The following is a 23,830-nucleotide window of genomic DNA, read 5'->3' as shown; positions in this document are numbered from 1 at the left end:
TCTGTGTATGCTCCCTTGACCTCTGTCAGACCTTTGGTTAGCTCATTCATTATTCAGGACTGTTGTAAAGGTCCTTGGGGCTTTTCTGTCACTTTCTCATTGTGTTCCATCCATGCAATTGTCATAACCTGGTTTACCTGCTTAATGGTGCTTGAATGTTGGGGAGCATGCAGTGGAGTTTCCTTAAGTTTGTCTTTAAATAAGATAAGACCAGTGGGTATTCATGTCCAATTCTACTGGTGGCTCATAGTGTACTTATCACTTTGTTTTTCTTTTGTTGTTGCATTGTTTTTTCAAGACAGGGTTTCTCTGTGCAGCTTTGGAGCCTGTTCTGGAACTGACTCTGTAGAATAGGTTAGCCTTGAATTTACAGAAATATGCCAGCCTCTGCCTCCTGAGTGCTGGGATTAAAACCATGCTTCATCACTGCCCCCCCCCCCCAACAAAGGCGATATCTGCTGGGTGTGACGGCGCACACACTTCCTCCTGGCATCCAAGGGAAGCAGAGGCAGTTAGAAAAAGTCTCTGTGAAGTTGAAACCAGCTTGGTCTGCGAAATGAATTTCAGGCTAGCTAGGGGTACACAGTGAGGCTCTGTGTCAAAAAGGAAAAGAAAGAAAATGATACATAGTATCAAAGGCAATTTCTATGCTTTCAACAATTCTTTAAAGGAAGTAAGGGGGGGGGGTGGCGCATGCCTTTAATCCCAGCACTTGGGAGGCAGAGGCAGGAGGATGTCTTGAGTTTGAGAACCAGTCCCAGATCAGCTAGGGCTGTTACACAGAGAAATCCTGTGGGGGGGGGGTTGGGGTGGGGGGGGAGGGTGGATAGGGAATAGTGACCTAACCCAAAAAGTAAAGTATAAACAAAAGCAATGTTTGGGAGGCAAAGAGGAGGCTGCCTGAATGTTGAAGCTTTGCTAACATCAAAGACTTGGCCCTGTCAGATGTCTGCTTGACTCATCTGGGCCATGCGCTGCCTCTGGAAGGGCCCTTATGTCCCCATGATGTGTGCTTCTCCCAGGTCATTTCTTGTCACTTGAAGTACTCCTGTCACCTTGCTTGTTTCTCCTTTGCAGTATCGTGTGACTGTGCCATTGATGGGGGCCATTTCTGACCTGTGTGAAGCACTTGCTAAGTTGTCTGGCATTGCTGCAGAAAATGTAAGTAGGAGGAATCTTCAGTGGCCCTTAACATGGCTAAGTCACTTTATGGCCCCTTGGAGTTTACTTTCAAACTTTTAGTCACGTATGGAAGGTTGTTATTGGACAGCACAAATGTGATCATTGGTGTATGTCTTGATTCTTCATGGCTCCTGACCTTGATCATGATCCCTTCCAGCACAGGGAACACCATTTTTCCTCCACTGCAATGACGCTTCCCATTGTCAGAGGGACAAGAGTAGGTCTCTGCTTCCATCATTGTGTGCTGTGTGGGGTCCAGAGGGAGCCATCTCTGGGGTTTCTAAAAATGACCAGTCTGTCAGCAGTCGCTTCTCACCATTCCTACCACTGGAGGGCAGATGTCACCAGCACGCCAGTGCTGCTGACAGCCCTGTTCCTCCCTTTCAGGTCCTGGCCTTGGACCACTCACACGGTGGTCCTCTGCAGGCAACACTACAGGGGGACATTTCCGCCCTTTGTTTTTGGGTTTCAATGAGTGAGTAGGAGCGCTGAGAGCCATCCTGTCATGTTTATGTACTTACTCTTGATTCTTAGATGGTGGTCACAGATGTATATAATCACCGGTTCCATAAAATTTTCCAAATGGATGAAGGTTTAAGCCACATCATGCCTCGAGATGACATTTTTGTGTAAGTACTTAGTAGTTTCTGATATATCTATCACCAGAGGATTCAGTGTAGAGGCTTTGCCTTGTGTGTTCCCAGGTCTGACATCATTGTTCATGTGTGAGTGTCCTAGTGCCTGACCAAAGGAAATGTATGTTCAAGACACTGAGCATCTGTCAGTACTAAGAACCTTTTGGTCAATAGTTTGTTTGCGGTTTTGCTCTCAGAGGTTCCTTACTCAATTAAGAGTCATAGCTATGCCAGGTGGTGTCGGTGCACATCTTTAATCCTAGCACTTGAGAGGCAGAAGAGAGGAGCTCTCTGGGTCTGCCAGCCTGGTTTACATAGTGAGTTTCAGGACAGCTAAGACTACACAGAGAAACCCTGTATCAACCCTGTCCCCACCCCCCAAAGCATAGCTGTGTAAGAGACCAGGGCAAACAAAGGGCTGTAGTATAGAGGGATTTTGACCCTGCTATGGTCTCTGATCCTGAAGCAGGTGTCGTGGGGCCCATCTCAGTTCCCATCTCAGAAAAGAGTAGGTGTTGGCAGCTCAGGCATTCTGCAGATCTCTGAGATTCAGCTTGCTCATCACCATGAAGGCAGTACAGCGTGCTGCTTCGTACACGCTTGTGAAACACGGTGTGCCACCTTCCTGCAATGGACTTAAACTTTGTGGCAGCTCCAGCCAACCACTTGCTCAAGGGAACTTTACTACTGGCCTGTGGTAATTTCTATAATCCCAACATTTGGGAGATTCAGGCAGAAAGGTTTCTGTGAGTTCAAGGCCAGCCTGGGCTACATAGGAGGTCTAGGACAGTCTGGGCTACCTAACAAGACCCTCTCAAAGTGTTTGCCTGGTGTACACAAAGTACTGGGTTTGAGCCTTCTCACCAAATAAACCAGGTATGCTTGTAATCCCAGCACTTGGGTGGGAGGTGGAAGGGTTAGACCTTTTAAGGTCCTCCTCAGATAGTAAATTTGAAACTTTCCTAGGATATGAAAGGAGGGAGAAAGACAGAGACTAAAAATTGACTAATTTTTAAAAGTTGAAGTTTTTGGTAAGAAAAACAAAGTTGGTAGATGAGTCTTTTGGGGGCTAGTTCAGAGTCTGGGCTGTGTAGATTCTCATGGGTTGACAGTGATCAGTCTGTAATCACCCTGGAAATGGCTTAATTCCCTTCTGCTAAAGGTACTCTGTTTTATCATCACAGTCCTCACCACCCTCCTGCTTATATCTGTCTGTCTTGCTGACGGGGACCTCCTGCTAAAGGCTTCCCTCTGTACCTCATGCAGGTATGAGGTCTGCAGCACGTCCATGGATGGCTCGGAATGTATCACTCTTCCAGTCTACTTCAGAGAAAAGAAGTCCAGGCCATCAAGTACTTCTTCTGGGGCCGTGCTGTATGGACAGCCACTTCTCATTTCTGTCCCTAAGCACAAACTAACCCTCGAATCTTTGTATCAGGCTGTTTGTGATCGTATCAGGTTGGTGCTAGAAGTGCAATTTGGTTGTTTTCTGAGATTAATGGGTCCATCCAACAACTTTAGTCCTTTGCGTTATCTCTGTTGATCCCATGCACTCACTTCTGTGGAAAATGGAATTGTGCCAGCCCCAGGGAGCGTTAGGGTAGAGGCTAATGGGATGGAGTAACTGGCACATATAAGTACCATGAGCCGGGGTTTTTTCAGACCTCTGACTCCTAGATTCGTATCAAGTATGCTTAGGTGACACTCAGTTGGGGGAGTGCTTGCCTAGCATGCGTAAAACCCTATGCTCACTCTCCTACCACTCCATAAACCAGGCATAGGCATGGTGCATACTTGTAAGTTTAGCACTTGAGATGTGGAAGCAGGTGCATTAGGAGTTAAAAGTTATTCTTAAATATGTGGCAAATCTGAGGCATGTATGAAATGTTTCCAATATAATAAAACAATGCACTTGACATTCCCAGAAGTCCTGAAGTTGGCCTTTCTTGGTATCTATGGGCTTATTAAGTTAACTTATGATCTCTTAGGTGCATCTTAATTTCTTGAGCCATTATATTATGTTTGTTATAACTGGATATGTAAATTATGTACTGCTTCATAGCTGCATAGTGGAGAAAGAGTTAAGAGTTAATACTAATAGTCTTTTGTTTTTTTTAAGCCGCTATATAAAACAGCCTTTGCCTGATGAGTTTCTCAGCTCACCCTTGGAGCCTGGGGCCTGCAATGGCTCCAGGGGCAGCTATGAAGGTGAGCATTCCTGCTGTGAGGCTGAGGGGACCACATTGCCCTCCATTTCCCTCTTGTTGGAAGAGTTTGAGTTGGGCTGGTAGAGGGCAGGGTCTCTCCGGCATCAGGCTTGACCTTTGTACTTTGCGTCTTCTTAGATTGCTGCTCACACACACTGGTTTCATCTCATGCGCACTGAGCCCGGAGGGACTGAGTAACAAGGCCGAGGCTATGAAACAGTCAGGGTTTGTTTTGTTGTCCTACAGTTGTGACCAGTACGCCTTTTATCCCAGCACTCGGGAGGCAGAGGCAGGAGGATCTCTGTGAGTTCAGTCCAGCCTGGTCTACAGAGTGAGTTCCAGGACAGTCAGAGCTACACAAGAGAAACCCTGTCTTAAAAACCAAAAACAACAAAAAATTATGTGTGTGGGCATGTATAAATGTTTGAGGATAATTTTTTGGAGTCAGTTCTCTCCATCTACCCTTGTGCCGGTTTTGAGGCACAACTCAGATAACCAGGCTCATGCAGCAAATGCCTCTATCTGCTGACCTAACTAGATGGTCCTTTTTTGTCTCACTCTGTAGCAGGCTGGGCTAGAATTCACTGTATAGCCTGTGCTTGCCTTGAGTTCCCAATCTTCCTGCTTCTCTCACTCAAGCCCTGGGATTGCAGGGTTTTAAATCTGACTTTTACATTTTGTTTCTTTTTATATTTGAGACAAGGTTTCTCTGTGGCTTTGGAGGCTGTCCTGAAACTAGCTCTTGTAGACCAGGTTGGTCTCGAACTCACAGAGATCCACCTGCCTCTGAGTGCTGGGATCAAAGGCATGTGCCACCACCGCCCGGCTAAATTTTGTTTCTTACAAAGTTGTTTTATTATTGAGTGTTTCAATAGTGTGTTTTTGTCTATGAACCTAATAATGAAGGCAAGAGGAACTACTTCCAAAAGATTCATTTAAATTATCTGGGTCTCTGCTTCATGGATCAACACACCTTGTATGCCACTTGGGGACTGTCACATGTTAAATAAATACCTAATCCTGTAGAGGTATAAAAGGGTAAATGCACTTTGTCATACACAACAAAATTGGAAGGAAATAATAACACACTTAAGTATTAAATAAGCATTTCATGGTTTGTTTGTTTATTTGTGGGTTTTGTTTTTTTGAGACAGGGTCTCATGTAGCCCAGGCCAGCCTCAAACTTGCTCTGGCCTTGAACTCACTGTCCTGCCTCAGTCTCCTAACATCACCATGCCTGGCTAACTAAAGATCTTAACATTGGCATATGGGACTGTTTTTCATGTGTGTCAGGAGATGATGAAGAAGAAATGGATCATCAAGAGGAAGGGAGAGAGCAGCTTTCGGAAACAGAGGGCAGTGGTGAGGACGAGCAGGGAGGTGACCCCAGTGCGACCACCCAGAAGGTGAAAGGCCAGCCAAGGCACAGGAGGCTTTTCACCTTCAGTCTTGTGAACTCCTATGGAACTGCTGATATTAATTCACTTGCAACTGACGGGAAACTCCTCAAACTCAACTGTAAGTGCTCTCTCCAACGTTCAGCTAGACTTGGGACACTGGGATCTATTTGGAAGTCACTTTATCTGACACTCACTCCATCAGTTTTTAACTGTCATCATGTAGCTCTAGACAAAGGAGTCCCTTGGATAATGATTGAGGGCACACACACCCTTCCAAGGGTTTTCACTTTACTCCTTTGGTGGTGGGGGCGACAAGTGTGAGGCAAGCACAAACCCTCTCTCCCACTCTTTTGTTTGTTTTGAGACAGGTTTCTCTGTGCAGCCCTGGCTGACCTGGAACTCGCTCTGTAGACCAGGCTGGCCTCAAACTCAGAGATCTGCCTGCCTCTGCCTCCCGAGTGCTAAGTTTAAAGGATTTTTTTTTTTTTTTAATGTATATGATTGATGTTTACCTACATGTATGTCTGCACACCACGTGTATACCTGGTGCCCATGGAGACCAGAAGAGGGCATTAGATCCCCTCCAACTGAAATTACAATTGTAAACCAACCACCAAGTGGATGCTAGGACCTGAACTTGGGTCCTCTACAAGAGCAACAAGTGCCATCTCTCTAGCCCCAAGAGGTAGTCTCTCATAAGTCTGTGTTGGCCTCAGACTTATATGCTGGCCTCAAACTGCTTATCTCCTGTCTCTACCTCATGAGTCCTTAGATTTCAGGCACATACTGCTATGCCTCATTTTTACTTTAATCCTTGATGACCTCAGAAGCTGTTTCACTCATAAGAATAAGTTCATTATTCTCTTTGTCCTCTTAAAAATACTTAATCTAATATGATGCAACTATTAATAGATTTGTATATAAGTTACATGGAGCTTTGTGGTCATGGCAGCATCTAGTTAGGAAAAGGCATCCCTAGGAAGTAGACATGCACCATGATGTCTCCATGGGCAGGGTAGAAGCCATACCCTTTTGTGTCTTTTGCCTCTTTTCATTAGGAAAGAAATTAAATAGTTAACTATCAGTCCTTCACCTTCCTTTTTCCCCCCTTTTCTTCATTTTAATTTTAAAAGTTTTATTTCATGTGTTTGGGTGTTTCCCTGCACGTATGTACATGTACATGTGTGTGTAGTACCTGCAGAGAAGCTAGAGCTGCAAGAAGTTATCAGCCTCCCAGCATGGGTATTGGGGACTGAATGAACTCTGTTACTCTGCAAGAACAGAAAATTATCTTAATCACTGAGCCACCTTCCTGACACATCCCTTTCAATTTGTTCTTTTTTTAAATGTGAATGGGTATTTTGTCTCTATGTATGTCTGCACCATGTGTGTGCCTGCAGAGGCCAAAAGAGGAAATTAGATCCCCTGGGATTGGAATTTCAGATAATCAGAAGCTGCCATTGGGTTCTGGGTCTTCTGGGAGAGCAGACGTGTCTTTTAACTGTTAGGCCATTCTCCAGCCTCCAGCTTTTTACTTAAATTTTTCACTTATTTAGTTCATACTTCTAGAGATTGAACTCAGAGACGACTTGTACATAAAAGGTCAGGGCTCTAGTACTAAACTGTAGTCCTTCCTGCCTTTCCCTCAGCCTAAGACAAGGTTTCTCTGTGCCTGTCTTGGAACTCTATAGACCAGGTTGGCCTTGAACTCAGATCCACCTGTTTCTGCCTCCAGAGTGCTGGGACTAAATGTGTGTGCCACCGTGCCTGTCCCTTTTGTGTTTTGAGATACAGGGTCTTATGTAGCCCATATTAACTGGTCTTAAACTTACTCTGTAGCTGAGGATGATCTTGAGCTCCTGATCTGCTTCTGTTTTTTAAAGGCAGGGATAACAAGCATAGACCACCACACACTGCCCTCAGTTTTAACTTTGCTTCCGTAATTCAGTCTCCCTTGCTATTTTTCTCCACCATTCAGTGCCCTGGAGCGCTTGCCAGGAGTGAGCTGCAATAGTGTAGGGGTTGTTTTATTTTCCATCTTTCAAGGATCTTTGTTTTGCCTGGTGTCTGTCCAGGTAAACAGTTAGCAAATAGTTACTTTATCTGTTGTGTCAGAGTTTCTGATGGTCCAGGCAAGAGGATAAGTCTGTTCCCAGTTACTCCTGCTTGACTCTGCATATGTCCTGACAGAATGCTGGGTCCTGGAATTCATCTGTAGCACTAAGGAAGTCTTTGTCCAAAGGTTTGGGAGGTTAGGGTTCAGAATGGCTGCCCCAAGGCCTAGTATTGCTCTCTTCTGTGACTGGTGGTGGGTGAGCAGGTGTGGTACTGCGCAAGTGTGGCCCTTCTCACTCTGGTCACTTGGAAAGCCTCTCTTGTTTCTGGTCATTCAATAATGAGTGGCACTGTGATCCCTCCACAGCTCGCTCCACACTGGCCATTGACTGGGACACTGAGACCCGGAGCCTTTACTATGACCAGCAAGAATCTGAGGTAGGTCATTTGGGTTTGTGCTCAGTGCTCTGGAAACATAGTAGCAGTCCTCTCATTGACTGGACAACAGTGTAACAAGTTTTTCTTAGGGCTTGAAATGAAAAGCACCCAAGACTTTGTCACTTTGTGTTCAGGGTCTCCAGGAAGTGTAGTGTGTTCCAGGCAGAGAGCCCCTGTAGCCTTTTCTTCTTCTTCTTGAGACAGGGTTTCTCTGTGTACTTCTGGCTGTCCTAGAACTCAGGCTGGCCTCAAACTCAGAGATCTGTCTGCTTCTGCCTCCTGAGTGCTGGGAGTAAAGGAGAGCGCCACCCCTGCGAGTCTGAGAGCCTAAGCATCTTGAGCCAGTGAGATGATTCTACACCAGAGCTCAGTGCTTATTTCTTACAGGCCTGTGAGAAGCATGTGAGCATGTCACAGCCTCAGAAGAAGAAGAAGACTGCAGTAGCCCTGAGAGAGTGCATTGAGCTCTTCACCACCATGGAGACCCTCGGGGAGCACGACCCCTGGTATGCTCTCCCGTACTCTGAGCAGGAGGGAGTCCATGGACCATAGGGTTTGAGGTTTCCTGGGACCATCTGTGTGCACAGAAACACTTTACTATACTCGGAGAAGTCATCTTTTTGTATAGCCAAGCCTATAATACATTTTTGTGTGTGTGGACTGAAAAAGCCATTGTCCCGATACCTTTCTCATAAGAAGTAGGCTTGACGGGTTCAATTCCCAGCACTCACATGGCAGCTCACAACTGTTTATAATTGCAGTTCCAGGGCATCCAACACCCTCATGCAAACATGAATGCAGACAAAACACCAATGCACATAAAACGAGATTAAATAAAAATCTTCAAACTAGGGTTGAGTCCTGCCTGAAAGTACTCTTGTAACAGAGTAGCTGTGTCTCCACATAAGTTCACAGGTGGCTTTCTGCTGCCCTTGTCTTTTCCCCTCAGGTACTGTCCCACCTGTAAGAAACACCAGCAGGCAACAAAGAAGTTTGACCTATGGTCTTTGCCCAAGATCCTGGTGGTTCATCTCAAACGCTTCTCCTATAATAAATACTGGAGAGATAAGCTCGACACAGTTGTGGAGTTCCCAGTCAGGTGGGTGCCGTAACTGCAGTGTTGAAAACGGGCTGGGATCCATGTGCTGGGCAGGTGAGAGGCTGTTTGAGTCAGGTTGGGTATTACTTGACTCTGGAGGTTGCCTTGCGGAGTGGTCTCTCCCCCCCCCACCCCCAGTGGGAGGGAAAGATCTTGATAGAACAGTCCTGCAGGTTGTCTGTGCTACTGCTGGTCCTACTCTTGAATCCTCACACCATCCTCTGGCTGACTCTGCTGGTCCATCATGGTGTCAGGAAACCTGGCCTCAGTCAGAGCAGGCAGCACAGGCTCAGTGCTGCTTCTTGCCCACAGGGACATGGAGGCCACAGTCGCCTGCACAGGGGATTGGTCCTCAGGTAGCCGTGGTTATGCATGCTTGTAATCTTGGCTAAGGCAGGAGCATCATTGAGTGCAAACTCAAGGCTACCCTGGAAGTTAAAAATTCTGTCACCTTTTTTTGTTTGTAGTTTTTGGGACAGGGTTTCTCTGTCCTGAAACTCCCTCTTAGACCAGGATAGCCTTGAATTTAGAGATCCACCTGCCTCTGCCTCCTGAGTGCAGGCTGGGATTAAAACCATCACTGCCTGACTTTCTTTTACCTTTTCTGTATTTTTGAAAATGTCAAAGTGGGCCAGTGAGACAGCTCAGCGAGTAAAAGCACTCGCCACACAAGCCTAGTGACCTGAATTTGATCCCTAGATCCATGGTAGAAGGCGAGAACAACTCCTGTGCCCTCATACCTGCAGACCTGTGATGTGGCATTAATGGCTGCTCAGTTACTCACTCAAATACGTCATGCACAATAATAATAACAAAGAAAATTTCAAAGTATAAAAGCGTCCCAGGGCCGGTTCTGGCATTTAAATGATTGTGGCCTTGGTTGCAGTTCTGTAAGTAACGGCCTCCCCATTCAGGAGCTGAAGCCCCCTTTGGCATCTCCTTACCCCTGCTGAAACCCACGTGATGTGAGAGCGCCATGACTTGGACATCTCCCAGTTTCTGGCCTAACAAATGGTCATTCTGCCCTGGCCTGTCTCTTCTCAGAGTTTAGTGCTTTCCTGTGCTCTGGTCTGTGGGATGAAGGGGGTTGCTGGGCTGAGAGGTTAACATATTCATGGGCTATTATGTTCTTTACTCAGAGCTCTGAACATGTCCGAGTTTGTCTGTGACCGGTCAGCAAGGCCTTATGTTTATGATCTCATTGCTGTGTCCAATCACTATGGAGCCATGGGGGTTGGTCACTGTAAGTATTCCTGCTGAGGTGTGGAAATGCCCTAGGTGGTGTTCTTCCGGCCTCTCCCTGGGCGCCAGGAACGGCCATGAATCCTGACTTGTTGATAGTCTCTGGCTGTGGGCTTTCTCAGTCCCTCTGCCCTCCCCACCCCGCCCTTTCTAAAGTTTCATAGTCTTTAATTCAGTAGTGCTTTGTTAGTTGTTTTGTTTTTCTCCAGACACTGATTAGTTCATACTGGTCTGCAGCACATCGTGTAGTCTGTCCAGGGTAATCTGGGACTCCTGGCAATCCTACCTTACTTAGCTTCTCAAGTAGGGGATTTACAGGCATGAACCACCATGCTGGGTTAACTCAGGGAATCTCCTAAGACAGTGACATGACAACTTTATGCATGAAAACATTCACCTCTTTGTTTCGATTTTTCAACCAGGGTTTCTTTGTGTAGACCTGGCTGTCCTGGAACTAGCTTTATAGACCAGGCTGGCCTCAAACTCAGAAATGTGCCTGCCTCTGCCTCCCAAGTACTGGGTTTAAAGGTGGGGGTCACCACAGCCATCTCCTTCAGCCTGTTTTGTTTTTGTATTTTTGAGAAATGGTTTCTCTGTGTAATAGTCCTGGAACTCGCTCTGTAGACCAGGCTGGTCTCAAACTCAGAGATCCACTTTGTCTCTACCCTGAGTGCTGGGATTAAAGGCATGTACCACCTGTTTTTTGGTTTTTTGTTTGTTTGTTTGTTTGTTTTTTTGAGACAGGGTTTCTATGTATTGCTTTGGAGCCTGTACTGGAACTAGCTCTGTAGACCAGGCTGGCCTCGAACTCACAGAGATCCACTTGCCTCTGCCTCCATAGTGCTGGGACTAAAGGTGTGCAACACCAACAAGTAGCTTGTGCCACCTGTTTTTAACAGTGGTGTTAGTAACAGCATTTGGGAGCACAGCTGATACTGCTGGTCGGGCTTTGGCAGATAGGTTTTTGTTTTTTTAATAATTCATTTACCTTTATTTTATATGCATTGGTGTGAAGGTGTCAGATCACCTGGAACCAGAGTTAGAGACAGTTGTGAGTTGCCATGTGGGTGCTGGGAATTGAACCCAGGTTGTTTGGAAGAACAGCTAGAATGCTCTTAACCACTGAGCCATCTCTCCAGCTGGAGCAGAGAGTTCTTATCTGTTTCAAAACACCATGGTGGGGCTGGAGAGATAGCTCAGAGGTTAAGAGCACTGGTTACTCTTCCAAAGGTCCTGAGTTCAATTCCCAGCAACCACATGGTGGCTCACAGCCATCTGTAATCGGGTCTGGTGCCCTCTTCTGGTGTTGAAGCAGACATGTAAGCAGAGCATTGTAAACACAATAAATAACTCTTTAAAAAAAAAAAAAACACCATGGTGTAGTCTTCCTTATAACTGAAAACAGCTACATAAAATTCGTGTCAATACAGAAGTAGTATCTCAGCTCTGTAAAATCAAAAAGCAGAGAAAATACAATGGTACAGAGCCATAGAATGAGAGGCGCCAAAAATCAGTTCATTTTTGGTTTAGAGACAGGATCTTACTATGTAGCCCAGGCTGATTTATCATTTGCCAGGTAGCCCTTGACGGCCTGTTATGATGATGGGTATACCCTGCCATATCCAGCAAAAAAATAGTAATTGTTTGTTTTTGGCCTATTTTCCAGAATTTCTATAACATTTAGGTTCACTTTAGTGGAAAGTTTTTTTGTTTGGACAAGATCTCTGTGTGTCAGAATACTTACAGTAATCCTCCTGCCTCACCTTCCAGCTGTGTTCTAGTTATAGATGAGCCAGTTTTGAAGTAGGGGGGGCACTGCCTTCCCCCAGTGCTGGGGATGGAATTTAGAGCCTTGTGCTCTAAATAGTCTGGCCACCACAGATTCTCAGTCATAGCTGTAGACAAGAGAGTTGTACAGCTTCTTGTTCACCTCCCAGCTCTGCAAATTCTGTGGTCACTGTTTCCAACCAAAGTCCTCTACTTCAGCAGTGCATTGTGCTGAAGATGCTGGCCACCTGCTCTTGTTTGGCTTTAGCCTTAGAAGCACCGGCTCCTTCTCGAGCTCCTCTGTGGCTCTGGTTACACTCATGGCCATTTTTGCTTATTTGGGCACTGATGAAAATCTCAGGCAAGTGCCCTATCCTCACGCTGTCTCCAGCACCAATCAGACTATTAAATAGACACTGGGGCAGCTAGAGATGGCTCCATACTGGAGAGCTCTGTTCTTCCAGAGGACGTGAGTTCAGTTCCCAGCACCATGTCAGGTGGCTCACAGCTGCCTGTAACTTCAGCTCTAGGGTTCCCAGCACCTTATGGCCTCTGTGGGCACTTGCATACCCACCAACCTCCATGTGATTAAATGATAGATTTTTATTAAAAATAGACAAAAGTCGAGTGTGGTGGTGCATACCTTTAATCCCAGTGCTGAAGAGGCAGAGGTGGGTGAATATTTGAGTTTGAGGCCTACCTGGTCTACAGAGTGAGTTTCTGGCCAGCCAGGGCTACACGGAAAACAAACAAAATTATCGTTACTTATTATGTATATTAGTTTTTAATATAATTTGGTGGTGGAAGTTTTTCTGTTTGAGACATGGTCTTACTTTACAACCCTGCCTAGACTTGGCCAGGTTGGCCTTGTACTGGGGACAGTACTCCTGTCTTCTTCCTGGGTGCATTCACACTGGCTATACATTATTCTTAATTTTAGTGTTAATACTTTTTCCTGTGAGCATGTGCTCGTATAGTGCTAGCCTGATAAAATCACCAGATTCTTTTGGGTGGCCATTAGAGCATTTTGTTTGTAATTGGCAGATACTGCATATGCGAAGAACAAACTGAATGGGAAATGGTATTACTTTGATGATAGCAATGTGTCTCTGGCTTCTGAGGATCAGATAGTGGTGAGTACCCTGCCCAGATATATACTCCCCCCTGTTACCTTAAATAAAAGCCAAAAGAGGTCCTCTGAGGCCAGATGGTTACTTCATTATCTGGGTGGAGTAGAGTGGGCTGCCATTCATTCTAATTCTTTCCTAATGGAGAAACTCAATTTTCCTAGTATCATCATAGTAAACCTTCATTTCCCCATAGCCATGGCAGCAATGTCGGGAGGCGGCTAGTAAAGGGCCTTCACGGCTGCTCCCAAGTGTGGATGTGCAAATCGCTGATGACGCTTGTTCATTCCTTCACTCTTGTCCATTCAGAGTCCTTGTCTTCCTACATACCTCTGACTGTCTACACTCTCTTTGTGTGTCGGGCTAGTCTCAAACTTAAGGTAATGCTCCTGCCTCTGCTTCCTGAGTGCTTACATTTCTGGTGCGTGTCACCACATCCTGTTTAAGATTTTTTTTCACACAGTTTCACTCTGAAGCCCAGGCTGGCTTTGAACTTGGAAAAAATTTCTCCTCTCTCGGGCTCTTCCTCCACTTGCTGGGATTATAGGCAAGAGCTACCATGATGAGTTTATAGCATAAAGTAACAAGGACGGGGGGTGAGTTTGTTAACAGTAAATGGGTTCTCCCCCCTTCCTTGTGTTTTAGACGAAAGCTGCCTACGTGTTATTTTATCAGCGTCGGGATGATGAATGTCACAGTCCACCTTCTCTCACCAGTTTTCCTGGCTCTTCTGATGGAGGGATGAGGCTGGGCAGCTCACAGCAGGGCCTGGGGGATGATGAGGCTTCCAGCATGGACACCAACTGATGCTGACTCAGCAACCCCGCCACCCCACAGTGCCACCCCAGGAGAATGTCTCTGGCACTCTTGAAGACTGCTCATGTCAATCTAAAAACCAGATGAGGAAATTACCTTCTTTTATGAGAAGAGGAAAAAAAAGACCCTGCTTTCTCAGAAGGGTTATGTTGAGAGGCTGAATTATTTTTTCTTTCAAACGGGTGGTGAGATAAAACCCGTGGAGCTGAAATGTGGGGTGGGATTGTTACACAGTGTCTCATGGATTCCAAAGCGTGGAGAGCAACACCCTGTAATTGAGTATGGTGCAGCCATGAAGACCCATGCAGGGCTGCTCTGAACTGGGTTTGGGGTTCTGGTGCCCATACTGGTCACCCCAGTAGTCTGGCCACAGTAAACCAAGCCTCAGTAAACTTGATGTTGCCCTTGAGTTCTTTGCTGTTCACTGGGATAGGTTTATAGTTTTCTAAACACCACTGGAACTCACTTCTCTTCCCTTCTCAGAATTTCCTGTTACTGGGGGTCTTGTGTTCAGTTTCTCATGGAACCTTGACGTTCTGTTAATTCCACTCCCCTTGATAATCAGTCTGATTTTATGTGGGACTTTCATTACCTCTCCCTTAAAAATAAGTTCATTCATAAAACTGGGTGCAGTGTGTGGCATTGTTTTTCCGCTGGCTTCAAAGAACACGATGGGTGTTTGTCAGGTCTTCAAAACACTCTAGTTAACTAATGAGGTTTAAGAAAATATTTTTTGGGGCCGGGCGGTGGTGTTGTACGCCTTTAATTCCAGCACCCGGGAGGCAGAGGCAGGCAGATCTCTGAGTTTGAGACGAGCGTGATCTACAGAGCGAGTTCCAAGACAGCCGGGACTACACAGAAAGACCCAGCCCCTGAAACAACCCCGCCCCTTACCGCGCCTCCCCCCAAAAAAACCACATTTTTTTATTAGTAGATCCCTTCAGACCCGATTCTCTCCCTTATCGCGCTGTTACCACTCCCCCTTACTCCTGCATGCTAACAGCCCACCTTTCTGAGTCTTTGTTGCCCCTCATTGGTCATGTGACTCTCGACCGACCTTTAACCTAGTTCGCGAGTTGAGAGTGGCACGTGAGCGCAGTGACCGTTGGGCACTGCTGTGCGGCCACGGCTGGGTGAGGACACAGCGGGGGGCCTGTTCCGGCCTCCATTGGCCATAGTTTGGGGACTCCCACAACAGCTGGGCGCAGTAGGGGGCGGCGGGAAAGGCTTAGCCGGTGACCCCCTAAGGAAGCTCTGGAGGGTGAGGTGGGTTTCAGGCCCTTCCCTGCTATCTGGAGTCCTGAGAATGGCGGGTAATAATCCCCTCTCGAGGCAAAGGAAGGATGATGTGGTGTAAGCGTAGATCAAACTCGAAACCTGGGTTGAATCTCAGCCTTTTGTATAGCATCATTGTCGCTTTGTTCTGTGCCTTTCCGTTTATTACATAATAAAAGGCATGGTCGCTTTCAGGAAAATGTCTGAGAAACTACGAAGATGCAGAAAGGAGTTGACTGCAGCCATAGACCGAGCCTTTGAAGGAGTCAGGCATTCCCAAGAATGCACGGGTCCGCAGAGGCTGGACGCTCCGTCGCTAGCCTCTATGCCGGTGCACAGGCTGCTGTGCAGAAACCCACTGGCAGCCTGCCCCTCTGCTGTCCCCTGCGCTGGTGCTTCATGTGCTCCCGAGAATGAGAATCCTGTCTTTGTGCCACACCATGTCCCAGTTAATGCAAAACCCCTACCTTTATACCCCAAAAGAAAACCTCTGACCAGCAAGGAAAATGTGTTGATGCACTCTTCCATTTTGGCACGGGAAAGACAGTTTTGGAGAGCTGCAGGAGATGGGGAAAACTGGAGAAAAGAAAGTTTAAGGTGATTCTTATTTGAAAATAGCATCAATTAGGGAAAATTGTATCTTAAAAAAAAAAAAATAGAAGAGCCCAGATTTGATTCATTACTAAGCTAACCTTTTCTTGGGAGTGCTAAGAATCTACAAAAAATTCATACATGTTTTTCAGAATCTGGCTCAACAGTTTTATTGTGTTTTGTGTTGAATGGTTGAAATCTCTAGATATCCAAACAGTCACAGAAACTATGGTACCCAAAAGGGTAATCAGTGTTAAGAAAATTACTGTTAAATTTGTGGGTGGTGTTGAGGATTCAACCAAGGCCTCGTGCATTCTAGGGCAGACATTCTACCACTGAACTACAAGCCTTAGCAATGTTTTTCTTACACCTTAAGGGTTTTCCTAATTCGTATTTTGTATGTGTGGCTATTTTGCCTGCAAGCATGGCTGTGCACCACATGCCTTCCCCAGGTGCCAGCAAAGGCCAGAAGACTGTGGCCTTGTATCCCCTGGAACTAACGTCGTCATGCAGGAGCTGTGTATCTGGAAATCCAGCCAGTGCTCTTAACTGATCCTTCTCAGCTGGGGCCTGGTGGCTTTAGTGCCTTTGATCCCAGCACTAGGGAGGAAGGCAGGTTGGATCTCTGTGAGTTCCAGGACAGCCAGGACTATACACACAGAAAACCTGTCTTGGGGGGAGGGAAAAAAAAAAAAAAAAAAACCAAAAGCCATTTCTAGCCGATGATTTTTTTCTAATTTTTAAAATTTTTATTAGTGTGTATATGTGGCTTTGAGTGTAGTCAAAGGAAAACAAAACCTTCAGGAGTTGATTCCACTGTGGTTTCAGGGATCCAACTCAAGTCGCCACAGGCTTATCCATTTGTATTGCCAGCCTATTTTTGCTTTTTTAAAGACAGTTTAATGTTGACCATCTGGCTTTCAACTCCTGTGTAGCTGAGGGTCACTTAGAACTCAAGTCCCAAGTACAGGGATTAGAGGCATAAAGTACCAGTCCTGAGTGATCTGATGTAGAAACAAACGTAACCCATACCAGCTTTTGTGTTCAGAGCCAGAGCCTTTACCTTCCTTTGTCCACACTTAGATCCATGGCTACACCCTACTTCCTGGCGTTGTTTTTGTTTCAGTTGGCAGTGGTGTCGCATGCCTTTAATCCCAGAGGCAGAGGCAGGCTGATCTCTGAATTCAAGGCCAGCCTGGTCTACAGAGTGAGTTCCAGGACAGCCAGGGCTATACAGAGAAATTCTGTCTTGAAAAATGAAAACAAAAGCAAACAACTCTACTATCTCCTTTTGGCCCACTAAGTGGCTACAAACTGCCTCTTCCCAGGCACCTTGACTTAGAGCAGGGATGACTGTGGCCATCTTGCCTATCCCAAAGTCAAGGAATTGAGAAGCCATTTAACTGCAAATATTTGTTGGTTTCATAAACATTAACATCTTGTAGTGGAATGTGTTATTATGATGTTGCTATTGGTTTCTTCACTGATTTATTTTCTGATTAGTCTGATAGCATAAAAGGTAAATTTTAGTCTAAGCTGCTCATGGTGGCATGTCTTGAATCCCAAGCACTCAAGAGGCAAAAGCAGAGAGATCTCTGAATTTGTGGCCTCCCTGGGTTACACAGTTAGTTCCAGGCTAGCCAGGGCTATGTAGTGAGACTATTTTAAAACAACAGGGTCTAGAGAGATGGCTCAGAGATTTAAGAGCACTCTGGTTGCTCTTCCAGAGGTCCTGAGTTCAATTCCCAGCCACCATGGTGGCTCATAGCCATCTATAATGATACCTGATACCCTTTTGGCATGTAGATAAACATGCAGGTAGAACACTGTATACATAAACAATTGTGTTTTGGACTGTCAGAAGTTTTTCCATATTTTCCTGAAAGAATATCTAATCCCTATCTTCTTCCCTCACCCCAATTGGGACTGCAGGAAGGATATGGAGAGAGACATAAAAGTTGACTCAAATATGCTGCTCAGCAGTTCTAGCCAAGAGGTCACAAAGGATCTGCTAGATATGATCGGTAAGTAGAGAGCTGGGCCATTCTTTCCTTGGTCTTTCACATAGGCCAGGTGTCCACACATCTTATTTGGTAAATTTAGTTTCAGAACAGTGAAATAATCAGTAACCCCCCCCCTTTTTGTTTTTTGTTTGGTTTGGTTTGGTTTGGTTTTTCCAGACAGGGTTCCTCTGTATTGCATCCTGGCACTTGATTTGTAGACCAGGCTGGCCTCAAACTCATAGAGATCTGCCTGTCTCTGCCTCTTGAGTGTTGAGACTAAAGGTGTGTGATACCCCTATTGCCAGGCTAAGCAGCTAAGCTTTTCTTTTTCAGCCTCTGACTGGTCAGGCCAGAATGACCTGGAATTTGTAATTTTCCTGCTTGACTCTTCTGAGTCCTAGGATAAGTGTGTACCACCCCACCCAGCACTCAGACGTTTATCCTGCATACATTCTATATCTGTATGTTCTCTGTACTGTGTGTCCTATTTCTGAATGACTCATATTGCACAGTGGACCAGCAGCTCCTGATTAAGAGATACATAGCCTCAGGCATTGCCAGAAACTGTTAACATGGAAGAATCACCAGGTTAGAAAGGGAGGTATAAGGAGGGACCTCTCTGTAACTTTGGAGGACTGACTGTCCTCTGATAGCCCCAGGATATAAACTGAAGTCATCGATACTTCTGCCTATCTTTTCCAGCACCAATCAGCATTCCGATTACCCTAAAGACCTTGCTTTTCATACCATCTTGTCACCCCCACAGGTCAGGGAGTTATATGGATGCCGGAACAAGCATGTATATTTTATTCATACCTTTCTTGGGAATGGATAGATAATTGTGGCTGGATGAATTCTGGGGTATAAAAAGAAGGTGTCAGCCCCACCTTATGCTGATGCTCACTTGTGTGTGCTGGGGTTGGAATGCCTAGTTCTGCATTGGCTTTGGAATGCCTATCCATTTATGGTTTGTGTGTCTATTTGCTTGCTAGCTTGTGGTAGTAGGTATCAAGCTAGACAAAGGTTCTTTCATGAGTTTTATCAGTTTTGTGGTTTTTAACTTGTGTCTGAAATGTTCTCAGAAACATTGTAAGTAAAACTATAAAACTGAATGTCCTTCTGTTGTTGTTTTAAGACCACACAAGTATCCGAACTATTGAAGAACTGGCTGGAAAACTAGAATTTGAAAATGAATTGAACCGTGTATGTGGACGTTGCCAAGATTCACCCCTGAAGGAGGAGGCCTGGGCCCTGCTTGTGGACGAGAGCCCTCGGAAGGCTTTGGATGCTGACCCCAGTAGCCTCAAGCAGGCTTTTGATGACCAGAATATTGTTGAGACTGTTCTGGACTTGGAAGAGGACTACAACTTGATGACCTCTTTTAAATACCAAATAGAGTAGGGAGAGTTGATTTTTCAGCAGCCACAGTGGCAGAGCCTGAATTGCTGCATTAATACCTGCTGAATCCCATTTTGAGCAGAGTCTGGGCATTAATATTCGTTATTTTGAAATGTTTGGAGTATTTTTGACTTGACATTTTAAAGTGTGTTTCTGATTGGTGTTCAATATATGCAATACCCTTGGTAGGTTGTGCCTCTGCTCTTCCTCCTTGAAGTCTTTTATACAGATTCCCAGGGTGGGTTTGTCACCACAGGTAAGCTTGCTTCAGAAGAGCCAGGCTTGGCTTGGGCCCTCTGTTAACTGTGTCCTCTGCTCTCTTCACACACTGTGCACACAGGGATCCGTTTCCTGTGTCCATGCTTTGCTCATGCCCTGATTTACCTCCCTTCACTCCCTAGCCCTACCCTACTCTACCTAGAGTGATGCCTCTGCAGATCTGCTTGAGTCAGTTTCTGGTAAGATTCCAGGCTGTCTCCTTCAGAACCTAATGTAACCTCCACAGACATGTGGACCTTGCTGAGAGGGTGGTTAGGGGAGGTCAGTACAGGTTTACCTATCTACCATGTCACCTGAACCATACCATCTCACTGTGCTGAGCCAAGACAGAGGAGGGACCAGGTCATTGCCCTCCTGAAGTCAGCACAGGAAAAAAAAAAAAAAAAAAAACAGTGGTAGGAAAGATGACTCAGTATCATTCAATTATTTTAACAGCTATTTTAGTCTTGGGATTTGGCTCAGTGGTACTTACTTGACTGGCATATGTGGCAGAGGTAGCATATCACTTCTCAGTAGCATGCACACCATCCTCTGGCAATCTCTCAACACACCTAGCCACTTCTGTCAAATGGAACTCCATGAAGAGATGGTCATGGGCATTGCTTGCCTGAGGCAAGAGAAAAGGACAAGTCTAACTCGTGGCTCTTCTTGGCTAACTGCTGTTTAATCCCTACAGGAGGGAACATATTCAGTAACACAGCCTGTGGGTTAGAGGTCAGACTTGGAAAGCTCAAGTATCCTTGGCTGCCTCTGCTCAGCTCAGGTTGTTCTAGATGAGAGATGTCAGCCTACTTGAGATTCATGTTCATAAAATATTCCTCAAGCCAGCATATTATGTGGAAGTGGACTTTGCTTTTTGTAAAAAAGAGTGTATATCCCTGGCAGTCCTAGAACTCTCTATGAAGAGCACACTGGCTTCTCAACAAGCTGTCTCACAAAGGTGTGCACCAGCAAACTCCACAGATGTAGAGGGAATTCTGCCCTTACCTCTTTCCCCATCATAACCCTTAAAAATGAACTAGACTTGTTTACTCCTTTTTTCTTTTTGACTTTGTTTTTCTGTGTAGTCCTGGCTGTCCTAGAACCTGCAGAGATCCCCCTGCCTCTGCCTCCTGAGTGCTGGGATTTAAGGCATGTGCCACCACCATCCACTGTAAACTTAGAGTGGAGAAACCTGCAGACAGTTGTCATCACAAGTAATGCATGTAGATGTTAGACCAAGAAGACAGGTGTGGTGGTGCACACTTGGGAGGCTAAGGCAGAATGGCAAGTTCAGAGACAGCCTGATTTGTGTAATGAGGAGGAGAGCTGGGTGGATGGCTCTGATGCTTGAGAGTCCTTGCCCTGACAGAGGGGCCCAGTGGTTAGCACCCACGAGGATGACTACATCATAGTGCAGTGGTTCTCAACCTGTGGGTTGTGACTTGCAGGTCAAATGACCCTTTCATAGGGGTTACCTTGGACCATCGGAAAACAGACATTTACAATTCATAATAGTTGTGAGATCACCTCATGAACTGTATTATAGGGTTACAGCATTAGGATGGTTGAGAACCACTGCCATAGTGTGTTGAAAGCCAATCTAAAAGGAGTGCTTCATCTGTGATATGCTTACAAAACCTACAGTCCTCAGTCTAAAACCATGAGACAGGATACTCTAGGATCCCTGACCAGAATTTCAGGATTTTCAAGGTCATAAAACTAGGATTCAAAACCTCTCACCAACAGGACTAAGAAATACGTGAATCCTGACTGTATGCTAGCACAGTAACAGATGTTTACATGAGGGGAATCTACATGAAGGCTGGTGTTTAATGTATTGATACTAGTTTCCTGGCTTTATAAATATATCAGTTTATGTCAGTACTGGGAAAGCTGGGCAGAGTTTACACATGCTCACCATATTTAAGTTTTCTGTAAATCTAAAGTTATTCCAAAATTTAACATTTAAAAATGCAATCATCTGAGTTGGCTCGGCGATTAAGAGCACTGGCTGCTCTTCCAGAGGTTCTGAGTTCAATTTCTAGCAACCACATGGTAGATAGATCACTATAAATGAATAAAAATTTTAAAAAATGCAATCAACTCCCAGCTTTTTTTTTTTAATGTATATCCAAAAATTAATCCAGCCTGTCTATAGAGTGAGCTCCAGGACAGCCAAGGCTACACAAGAGAAATCCTGTCTCAAACAACAACAAAATTATAGGGAAGCATCAAAGAGAATTACAATGTTCTTTTGTTTTTGTGGGGGTTTTTTTTGTTTTGTTTTTGTTTTTTGTTTGTTTGTTTTTTTCAAGACAGGGTTTCTCTGTGTAGCTTTGGAGGCTGTCCTGGAACTAGCTCTGTATACCAGGCTGGCCTTGAACTCACAGAGATTTGCCTGCCTCTGCCTCCCAAGTGCTGGGATTAAAAGTGTGTGGAATTATAGTGGTTTTAAAAAAATGTTTTCTATTTTACTGGGCAAGGTGGCACATGCCTTTAATCCCAGCAGTTGGTAGGCAGAGGCCGGTGGATCTCTGTGAGTTTAAGGCCAGCCTGGTTTACAAATGGAGTACCAGGACAGCCAAGGCTACACAGAGAAACTTTGTCTTGAAAAAAAACCAAAATAATAGAAATCAACGTGTGTCTGCAAACCAACCCCTGGACTCAGACACACTAGCAAGCACTTGTCACTGAGCTCCATTCTCAGCCCTGAGACATTTCTGCTCTATGTTGCCATCTCCATCAACCAATCATGGACATCTGTCACCAACTGTCAGATTGTGAGAACTGAAGGGATGGATTCCAGGGCTACACAGGACTCCTGTAAGACTGCTGTCCCAAGGGTACTGGATCCTCAGGCTGGTTGTCGCAGTTGAATTCACCGGTATGTGTGTAGTCTCCAGCATTCCCGGCTTTGAAGGGGAGGTTGCTGCAGTGGATGAGGACAGAACCGAACTGTGGAACACTTGTTTTTGCTTATGGTGGCGATTAGCCCTCGGGAATGTGGCACAATACAAGGAGAAGATAGGGAAGGAAGGATAGATGATTCAGGCTTCCTCTGACCAGACAGGCAGATATACTTTGGTTTTGTTTTAGCTAAGGATTTATGTGAAAATATCTAAACAGATGTTTACTGTAGATTTTGGCAAAGCAAGTAAGCCTCAAGTCTCTGACAGGCTAGCCCCAGATTACTCAAGTAGACACAGACTTCCTCAATTGTTTAAATCCCCTGGCTCGATAATGTGCCCTTAATAGCCCTTCCTGCCTGTGTCATCTGCTCAGCGGGAAGGAGGAGGAACTGTTTTTCAGGAATTTGCTGGAGAGGATATGGGAGCTTAGAATATAGCATTTAATAAAACTAAAGGTTTTCAGGATCCAAAGGCATTCATGATGTGTGACAGTTGACCCTGGTCATGTCTGAGAAACTTTTTAAAATGTTTGATGTCATGCAGCTCCCTCCCCCGCAGTTCATCTTGGCACACCAAACAATCACTGAATTGTTTCCGTGGAAACACTAAACTGCAATTTGGATTACAAGAATCAAAATAGAAACAAGGCAAATTCAAGAATAAATAGGAACACTGGAACCTGCTAGCTGCAAACTGCAAATCCAAATCACAGCATAAGGTGTGAGAAGCTGGGCCCATCCACCCTTAGAATTTTCAGGTTCTAAGCCTTCATCCTACCAAGATGCTAAAGCCAAAGCTTTAGAAGTAGACTGGTCTACTCTGAGACAGTAAGGCAAGAGTTAGTCTGCAGATGTTGCAAAAGAGGGTTAAAGAGCAGGGGGAAGGCAGGCCAGGCAGGCAGCTGTTGTCAGAGCTTGAAACTGACAACTGCCCTCAGACCAACTGCAAGACAGTGCTCTCCAGATTCCTAAGCTTGGCTACCTAGATCTAGTTCAAGACCCTATACTGATGTCTACCCAGGTGAGTGTCAGGGTACTCTGAGCATGAGCCTGTGCCAGAGAGGGCGTTCCCTGAAACCTTTCTTCTTATCTCTAGCTCTCAGGATCCCCCAACTTGGGGAACAGGACACTGACCTCTGTCCTGCTTTTCCTAACTCCTTGGCCTTCTCTTGGGCTTTCCCCTTTCAACCTCAAAGAAAATTCCAGAAGAATCAAAAGAACAGGAAGGAAACAGGCAGTTTGAGGGGCCTGTATCCTTCGCATTAACACCCAGGAACAAGCTAGTAGGAAAGATGTTGATGTTCAAGAAAAACTGATGAAGATTTGTGGAAAGGGCTCATATAGGACCCACATGGTACTTCTCTGAGGAAATACCATTTCAGGAAAAAAGGTAAGGGTCATGTAAATAGGGAGGCTTCAGAAGCCA

General features: G+C 45.4%; 2 protein-coding genes across 3 annotated transcripts in view; both read left to right on the top strand.

The window, feature by feature from the left end:
- Usp4 (ubiquitin specific peptidase 4) overlaps window positions 1-14,591 on the top strand; it is a 35,706-nt gene extending 21,115 nt beyond the window's left edge. For both annotated transcript variants that reach the window (XM_051204271.1, XM_051204263.1), the window contains 11 exons: window positions 1,078-1,161; window positions 1,717-1,811; window positions 3,084-3,275; window positions 3,937-4,025; window positions 5,318-5,542; window positions 7,847-7,917; window positions 8,305-8,423; window positions 8,867-9,016; window positions 10,156-10,259; window positions 13,070-13,158; window positions 13,798-14,591. In XM_051204271.1, coding sequence (XP_051060228.1) covers window positions 1,078-1,161; window positions 1,717-1,811; window positions 3,084-3,275; window positions 3,937-4,025; window positions 5,318-5,542; window positions 7,847-7,917; window positions 8,305-8,423; window positions 8,867-9,016; window positions 10,156-10,259; window positions 13,070-13,158; window positions 13,798-13,959 — 1,380 coding nt within the window. In that variant the 3' untranslated portion in view covers window positions 13,960-14,591. The remainder of the gene's footprint in view (window positions 1-1,077; window positions 1,162-1,716; window positions 1,812-3,083; window positions 3,276-3,936; window positions 4,026-5,317; window positions 5,543-7,846; window positions 7,918-8,304; window positions 8,424-8,866; window positions 9,017-10,155; window positions 10,260-13,069; window positions 13,159-13,797) is intronic.
- Window positions 14,592-15,259: 668 nt separating this feature from the next.
- CUNH3orf62 (chromosome unknown C3orf62 homolog) lies at window positions 15,260-19,423 on the top strand. The gene is made up of 3 exons (XM_051204283.1): window positions 15,260-15,840; window positions 17,767-17,858; window positions 18,973-19,423. Exons 1-3 carry the CDS (start codon window positions 15,425-15,427, stop codon window positions 19,236-19,238), a joined length of 774 nt encoding a protein of 257 aa, XP_051060240.1. The 5' UTR covers window positions 15,260-15,424; the 3' UTR covers window positions 19,239-19,423.
- Window positions 19,424-23,830: the final 4,407 nt, after the last annotated feature.

Source organism: Phodopus roborovskii, unplaced genomic scaffold (genome assembly GCF_943737965.1).
Source record: "Phodopus roborovskii unplaced genomic scaffold, PHOROB, whole genome shotgun sequence".
NCBI lineage: Eukaryota > Metazoa > Chordata > Mammalia > Rodentia > Cricetidae > Phodopus > Phodopus roborovskii.
The sequence above is the reverse complement of the archived record's forward strand: the minus strand, read 5'-3'. Positions and strand labels throughout refer to the sequence as shown.